The sequence below is a fragment of the Pipistrellus kuhlii genome, unplaced genomic scaffold (genome assembly GCF_014108245.1).
Source record: "Pipistrellus kuhlii isolate mPipKuh1 unplaced genomic scaffold, mPipKuh1.p scaffold_m20_p_1, whole genome shotgun sequence".
NCBI lineage: Eukaryota > Metazoa > Chordata > Mammalia > Chiroptera > Vespertilionidae > Pipistrellus > Pipistrellus kuhlii.
This window is the reverse complement of record NW_023425404.1, coordinates 32126571-32134688: the sequence shown is the minus strand read 5'-3', so window position 1 is coordinate 32134688 and position 8118 is coordinate 32126571. Positions and strand designations below refer to the sequence as shown.

At 52.5% G+C, this 8118-nt stretch overlaps 1 protein-coding gene across 2 annotated transcripts in view; it reads left to right on the top strand.

Moving 5' to 3' along the window:
* Positions 1-8118, top strand: part of SMAD3 (SMAD family member 3) — a 116829-nt gene continuing 108711 nt past the window's right edge. The window contains exon 1 of one of the 2 annotated variants that reach the window (XM_036437935.2): positions 1-323. In XM_036437935.2, coding sequence (XP_036293828.1) covers positions 118-323 — 206 coding nt within the window. In that variant the 5' untranslated portion in view covers positions 1-117. The remainder of the gene's footprint in view (positions 324-8118) is intronic. The other variant, XM_036437926.2, reaches the window with a different exon arrangement.

The following is an 8118-nucleotide window of genomic DNA, read 5'->3' as shown; positions in this document are numbered from 1 at the left end:
GCCGGCCAGTCCGCCCAGAGTTGAGGCGGAGAAGTTGGGGCGGCCCCGGCCGGCTCCCCGCTGCGCCCCCGGCGCCCCGCCGCGCTCAGCCCCGCCGGGGGCGCCCTCCCCCCAGCCATGTCGTCCATCCTGCCCTTCACCCCGCCGATCGTGAAGCGCCTGCTGGGCTGGAAGAAGGGCGAGCAGAACGGGCAGGAGGAGAAGTGGTGCGAGAAGGCGGTCAAGAGTTTGGTCAAGAAGCTCAAGAAGACGGGGCAGCTGGACGAGCTGGAGAAGGCCATCACCACGCAGAACGTCAACACCAAGTGCATCACCATCCCCAGGTGCGGGCCCCGCGGCCCGGGGCGCGCCGGCCGGCCCGGCCCCCTGGCGCGGCGGGGCGGCGGGTGGAGTGGGATCGATCGGGAGCGATAGTGTGTGTGTGTGTGTGTGTGTGTGTGTGTGTGTGTGTGTGTGTGTGGAGGTGGGAGCGCGGGCAGAGAGGGGACCCCAAACAAAACCTCTCTGGATTTGCAAAAGACTCAAGCCTGGGCCTTGCACGCGGCGGCGGCACTCTCACTTTCAGACCTCACGCTCACTCTTCGCCTCCCGGAAAGGGGGTGCTGCTGGGAGCGGGCCGCCCCGCGCCGGGAGCTGCGGGCTCCGAGTGGAGGCCGCTTTGTTCGGCTCCGCGGCCGGAGCCCCTCCCCCGCCGCCGCCCCCGCGGCCGGGCCCGTGGAGGTGGCGGTGGCGCGGCTCGCTTTCTTTTCTTCAGCGCTGCCCCCCTCCGCTGCCCCCCCCCCCCCAATCTTTCCTCCTCAACAGGAATGCAGTCCGTACAGCTGGAGCCCGGTGACTGACAGATTCCTTCTCCCTTCTCGTTTTTTTTTTTTTTGCCTTCGGGATTAGCATTTTTATCGAGTATTTTTAGACTCGGTTATGCCAGTTCCCGCCCCCCCTCCGCACACACTCACTTGGGGTGCAGGGCAGCGCTCCGACTTGCCAGTGAGAGAAGTGGCCCGCCAGTGAGAGAAGTGGCCCGGAGTAGAGTTCCCCCACGGCCACCTCCCTCCGTCGTCGTCCCCGCACCCCCCCTTCCTCCCCGTGTCTTACTCTCCTTTCAGCCTGATATTTCAGGTTGATGCAGAACAGGGGGTGCTCAGAGCCACCAGATAACAACACACACACACACACACACACACACACACACACACACACACACACACACACGCAGCGGCCCGCGCATTCCTGCGGAGCCCTCCTTCCCCAAGCGCTCTGCCATCTGCCCGGCTCTCCTTCCTAATGCGGGCTGCGCTGCGAGGCCAGGGGAGCTCACAGATGGCTGATAGAAGGGGTCACTGACTTCTCTCCTCCACAGGACCTAGTCTTAGCTGAGCTGGGCCTCCCTGGAACTTGGGGTGGAGGGGGGAGCACCTTGGCCCCTTGTCTCTCCCTCTCAGCCTCTCTAAAGCCTGACTGTACCAACGGAGTGTGCGTGCAGGTATTCTTGGGGTCCCTGGCTGCAGAGGGTCGCCAGGGCTTGAGCCCCACAGAGATGGTCATCCTTGCTCTTGGGCTAAGGAGTGGACTCCGTCCTCAGCCACCTGCTTGGAGCAGCTGTAGGAGAGCTGCCAGCCGTGTCAGGCAGGCACAAAGCAACATCTGTCCCGGCAACCCAGGGCAGGCCTCCTCTGGAAATAAATGCCACGTATGGTGGGAGCACGGACTTAAAAAATAATAATTTTTTTTTTTTTAAACTGGGTGGATCCAGTCAATAAAGGGGGAGGGAAGGCGGTGTGCTGTCTGGGAAGTGTGCGCTGTGTGTGTGTGATCTGGAGCCAGAACTGACTTCAGAGGAGGTGGTGTGATGTGATGATGGTCAGCGAGCCCTGAGTTCTGGTCCCAGCTCTGGCTCTTCATTCTTCTTTATTCCTTTGGTGGGGGTGGGGCAGGTGGGAGGATGGATGCTGTCCCACTGCTCCCGCCAGGGGAGGGGGTTTCTGGAAACGTGCCCTGTTAGCTGTCCAGGTGCACTGAGGACAAGGACTTTAGGCCTTGAAACAGAAAAGAAAAACGCTATCAGTTATAAAACGAGCAGCTGTGCAAAGTGTTTTACAGTTCTCGGAGCACTTTCACATGGCTTTATGAAATGCAGAAAAGAAAGTAACTCGTGGAAACCAGATAAGGCAGTTAGTTGGGCTTAAGACTTATCTCATGTTTAACGTTGAGAAAACGTCCCCGGGGGGGAGAGGTGGAAAGGCTGGTTAGAGTGGCCGTGGGACTCTGACCCACTGTGCTCTCTCTCTCTCTCTTTTTCCCCTCCTGCTGCTGTTTACTTTGAAGATTCTGAATACGTTTTTGTTGTTGTTGTTGTTGAATGTTCAGATACTGCTGGGGGGGGGGGCATGGAGGGCGGTGTGGATCTCTGTTGGGAAAGGCTAATGTTCTGTCTGTGGGCTGGTGACAGCTCGGAGGAGAGGCCTCGCTCTCCCCTGCCTTCGTAGATGTTTGTCCTCTGGGGGAACCTAGTTCTGGCCCTCTCTTTCCTCTTCCAGAGTTCTCTGCGGCCTGAGGTCTAGGAAGTTCTGAATGTTTCTGAGAGTTCAAGTTAAGTTGCTCCCGGGTCTGTCACCACTTTCCTAGGCCGGGGGCATCTTCTACCTGCCTGGCAAGGACCTACTAATAAGGCAGGCTTTTTATTTTTATTTTTATTGTTATTCATCTTTTCTCAGGGAAACCGAGTTGCTTGGGTGGATCCAGACAGGATGGATTTCCATCCCTGGGTTCTGTGCCCACGCCTCTGGGTCACCTTGTCTCCCTTGGCGATCGCTGCTGCTGTTTTGGCCGTGGGCAGACAACTAAAGGCCACGTCTTGGGGAGGTGTTAGCTGGCCTCCCGCTGGTGATATCGAGGTGTCTGCTAGGCCCCACAGATGGTTGTGTTGCTTGTCACGTTGCCTGCTCTCTCCGCACTGCCTTTTATAAGTCACCCTCCTGTGTGTGTGAGAGGTGGGGCACTGGGCGCTAACAAGTGCTCTGGTGAGAGCTGGACCTTAGGGTTTAAGAAGCCCTCAGCCCGAGGAGGTTTTTGAGGAGCGTGTTTTTGGCTAATATGTAACTATGAGCGGCAACAGTAACATTTGGCAATTATAGCTGTATGCGAGGGCCTTCCAGACCACAGGCTTGCTTCTTCCTTAGCACCAGCTCTAACCTGCTGCCTCAGTGATCAGAAGAGCTGGAGTGATACTGGCTCATTGATATCAAGAATGTAAGAGAGACCAGCGCCAAGGAAGTGGCGAGGGCTTGATTGAGGTACGCTGACGCGGGCTCTCAGGACGCGCTGAGGTCTGGCAGGACGGGCAGAACACAGACAACTGTGTAACAGCATCTCCCCTCCCTCCGCACCTGCACGAGAACCCGAGGAAAGCTTCAGGTACCCACCCACCTGGCCCGTCTGTGAGAATGGAGTCCTCTCATTGGGGCAGGGGAGGTGTGTGCACGTTCCGTCAGCAATCAGGAAGGAGCCAGGCACACTCAGAATGCCTGTTCTGATGTGTTCCAACAACGTGTGCCTCCCCTCACAGGCTCCATGCTTTGGCACGGGATTTAGGAGCTGGACCAAGCTTATGGTTTGGTTTGTTTGGAAGGGAATTTGGGCTTTCTTGTATCAAAGCATCAAGTCCAGAGGAACACGGGGGCGCTTTCTGATACACACCTGCTTCTTTGTGCTTCTCTCCCAGCTCAGCCTCCTCCGGTCACCTACCAGGACCTGACCAGGCTCCTCTCACTCTAGGGTAGGGGTGTCGAACTCAATCAGAGAAGGGGCCAAAATCTAAAATCCAGACTAAATCGCTGGCCGAATGGTTTACTGAACAGTCATAAACTGTCATTGTGATGGAAACGCAGCGGAGTGCAGTGATGACAGCGCGGTGCGGGCCGCATTGCAAGGCCTGGCGGGACGGATTTGGTCCGCGGGCCTTGTGTTTGACACATGTGCTCTAGGGAGAGATCCTCGTCGTTAAAACTCCTCTCTCCGACTTCTGGAGACAGGCCTGTTGTCATGGCTACTCGTTCACCTCCATGAGGAGAGTTCCACACAAGGGCCAGGAAGGGAAGGGGCCCACAGGACAAGGAGTCGCTGACTCTGGGGCTGGCTCAGAGCCCTGGTGGAACCCAGGGTCAGCTGGGTGCTCCCTGGACATTTTGGGGCCCTGGACCTCATGTTGCATCCAGGAGGTGAATGTTGGGGCCGATGCAGACAGCCCCTTGCTCACAGTTCCTAATTAAACGTGAGAGTTGGCGTTTGTTGATTCATTGTTATCTGTTGGCCCGCTCATGTCTGAGTCAGAGTTCCAGGCAGTGGGGGAGGATGCAGAGATACGTTTGAGATGGCCCTGCCTGTGAGGAGCGGACACTTCAGTGAGGGAACCAGCAAGAGGGCATTAGTGGAGCGCTAACTGCTATTTCTTTCTTAGTCCCAGCTATACAAAGAAATGAGTGTGGAGTGGGAATTCTTTTTTTGGGGGGGTCGGGGGGGAGGGAGACCTATGATGAGTCTTTTAAATCCTGTAGCAGTCACTCTGTTAGAAAACAAAATAAGGACAGCCATCTCTTTTCTTTGGAAAGGCGGCCCAGAATTCAGGCCCTGGGTCTTGCCATTTTGATACCTGGGTGGACCTAAGAGCCCACTGGATGTCTCAGAGCCTTCGTGTCCACACCTGTAAAATCGAGATGAGATAACGCTCGCGAAGTGTTTTGTAAACCAGAGAGTTTGACGGACGTAAGTGCTATCTATGCTTAGCCTCTTGTGTGTGTCACTCATTCATGACTAAATTATTTAACCATTTATTAAATACCTACTATGATGAGCAAGGTCGGGCACCTGTTCTCAAGAAGCTCCTTGTCTAGAGCGGGAGGCAGACTTGTCCAAAGGTACAGGGCATGAGCCGCAGCTAAGGGGTGCACAAGGTGCAGAGACATGGGGGCCGCCATTCTCTGTGAGGATGGGGGAGAGGAGGCAGGGGTCGGTGTGCAGTGAATGCCAAAGGAGTTCGGAAGTTACTCTCTGAAGGAAGTTTCTGGACTGCTGTGATCATGAGTATGCTGCGTGGCGATAGTTGCCCACAAGAAGGAGGCAGCGAATGACATCTTTGCCTTCTACCTGGTGCTAAAGTGAGCTCTGCTATGAATATGTTCCCACGTGGCTTGCACCAAAGGTCTAGTGACCCCTGAGCAGTCTTTTACTCCATTGTTAAGCGTTCTCTCCTTGAAGTAAAAAGTAACTTAGTATTGCAAACCTGAAATTCAGGTTTCCGAGGGGGGAACAGTGATTTTAGATATATTAGCTCACAATATAACAGAGAGTGTCAATAAAAAGTGGACAACTTGGAGATGATTGTGGGTGCTTAGCATTTCAGGGTTTTGATGAGACCTAGTCTTTTCATTTCTCTGCTTAATACGTGCTAAAAACAAATTATGTAAGCCCGAGTTTCTGTACGGATGTAAGAACTTTTTTACTAACATATTTTGAAAAAGGATGTGAAGTTTTAAATGATGATTCTACTAATAGAAAAAAGCCAATGAATACAGTAGTCAGTTCTGACAAGGAATGCAAAAAGTAGGTGAAATTGAGAGAATTTGGCTCAAACTCATCACATTCAGGAATCCAATGAAAATGAGTGTTTTGAAAAATAAATATTGGTTTTAATAACATAAACTTGTAATTGCTGCATTATTATAATGGAAGGAAAATTAACATGATTTAATGGACTGAGCGACCATTAATTTTCACTTGTTAATTTTTAGGAGATCTTGATACACAATACAGCCATTACTCTGCATGGACTCCTTTATGAAATAGATAGAACCAAGCAGGGCTTGCTTTGAAAATTGCAATCAGCCCAGCCCATGTGGCTCAGTGGTTGAGCGTTGAACTATGACTCAGGAGGTCATGGTTCAATTCCCGGTTAGGGCACATGCCTGGGTTTCGGGCTTGATCCCCCGTAGGGGGCGTGCAGGAGGCAGTCGATCAATGATTCTCTCTCATCATTGATGTTTGATGTTCTATCCCTCTCTGCCTCTGCCTTCCTCTCTGAAATTAATTTAAATCAGACATTATTCCAATTACCTTCCTACCTATTCTTCCACCTTCTTTGCCTACCTCTTCCCCAGCTTCCTAAAGTTACGTTCCCTAAAGAGATTCCTCTTTCAATGAACCAGGCTCATGAACAGTCCCGCCTAACATTTGTCCTTATCTCCTTTGAAGTGTTGACCTATTTTTAAAAATCAACCTCCTCCCCCAAATCCACACCTGGTAGTTTGGGTTGTGGCAGCCGGCGGGGTGTGCAGGGGGCTGGGAGGGCGACCAGCTGCTGCAGACACCATGGTTGGTGCACCCTTGGATGGGACTAGCTCCGCCCCCACAAGGGCCGGGAATCATCTGTTGACCACGAGCAGATTCCCGTCCAGAAGCCTTCAATCTCCAGGCACAATGGTTCCTGTAAACCGCTGGAAGCTGCCATTTTTAACCCCACACTGCAGAAGTTTGGTTTCTAATTTTACTCTCTTCCAAATCTCAGAACAAAGATTCCAGGAGAGCCCGTCCACTTCATTTTCAGGCTCTCCTCCAGGGCACCAAACCCAGGGCTCTGGGATGAGACATAACAGCAAGGAAGGCAGCCATGTCCCTGCCCTCCTGTAGCTTCTAGTCCACAGGCAGCCAACGCGGGTTCTGTGCAGCGGAAATAACGGGGGGGGGGGGGGGTGTGTGTGTGTGTGTGTGTTCCCTGCAGTTAATGTGCAAGTAGTGTTTTCTGGAAGTCAGAGAGCCAGATCCCCCAAGTGCTGCAGCTTATTGACTCCTGAATGTGTGTGTGTATGTGTGCACGCGCATAACATTACCCTTTGTTTGGACTTAAGGAACAGTTTTAGAAATAACAAATCCATAGTACAAGTCTCACTATCTGCTGTTGATTATCTGGGGCCTCTGAGTACATAGCAGCCTGCCCCAGTGCGCGCTGCGGCAGGACCTTCTGACAGAGACACTCGGTTTAGAAGGAAAACACAGGAGCGGCCTGTTCATGAAGAGAGTTGGCTAATTCTGGACCAGGGTAAAGCTTATTTAGCAGGCCTTTCCTCTCCATAGATGCTGTCAGAGAACTCCTAGTTATACACACGGCTTTTGGGGTCCTTTGGAAGGTGGGAGTCAGCATCCCTGAGCAGGTTCTAGACTTAGTTCTCTTTCTGATGAGCTGCGTGGCCCAGGCAAGTCACCTACTATCTCTGGGCCCCAGATGTTCTCAGCTGGAAAAACAGGCTGGATCCGTTCTGTCCGAGGGCCTTTCTAACCCTAACTCTGCTTCCAAGCAAGCATCTGAGAAGCTTGCGCTGGCACAAACCCACTTGATCGAATAATCACAAATCCTCCTTAACGGTTTCTGTCCTAAGACCCCACCAGCCTGGTGCCAATCCATTTATATAAATGCAGAGTAATAAAGCTATAACGCAGATGCCAATCCATTTGTACAAATAAATAAGTCAAACTGTAACTCAGCCTGTAATTTTGGTTATCCCCCCCCACCCCCACCCCCACGCTCCTCCGCGCCTCTCCCTTACCTCGTGAGTCAGAATCAATGAAATTTAACTACAAAGGAATATAAAAATAGCCCGACACTAGGATAAAGATGAGGAGGCTGTGTGTGTCTTTAGATGCAGTGAGCAATTTTTCTTCTTTGTTGCTATTCTTGGCTCTTCTCAGGGCAGGAAGTTTACTTAAACTAATGACCGCAAATGCCTAAAAATGGTGACATGGAAGAGGTAGGCATTATAGAGGATACCTGTGGAAAATGTGTGCTCATATGTCAGCGTGTACCCAGAAAGCTTCCTTTATTTATTTTCGGGCGTCTATATAAGGAACGGCCACACTCGATCGCCTAAGCATGTGCCTTTTGTCAGGCCGCGTGGAGGTGACAAGTGTAAACCCCAGCTAGGAAATGAAAAGTGCGTTTCTCTGGAAATGGTCCCCTTTCTGGATCATGTGGCTACCCCCCCTCCCAACCCCCAGGACAGCTGGTGAGTTTTTCTCTGGCTGCTTTGCTTTCTTTGCTTTGCGGGGGGGGGTGGAGAACGGGGGTGCCGTTTA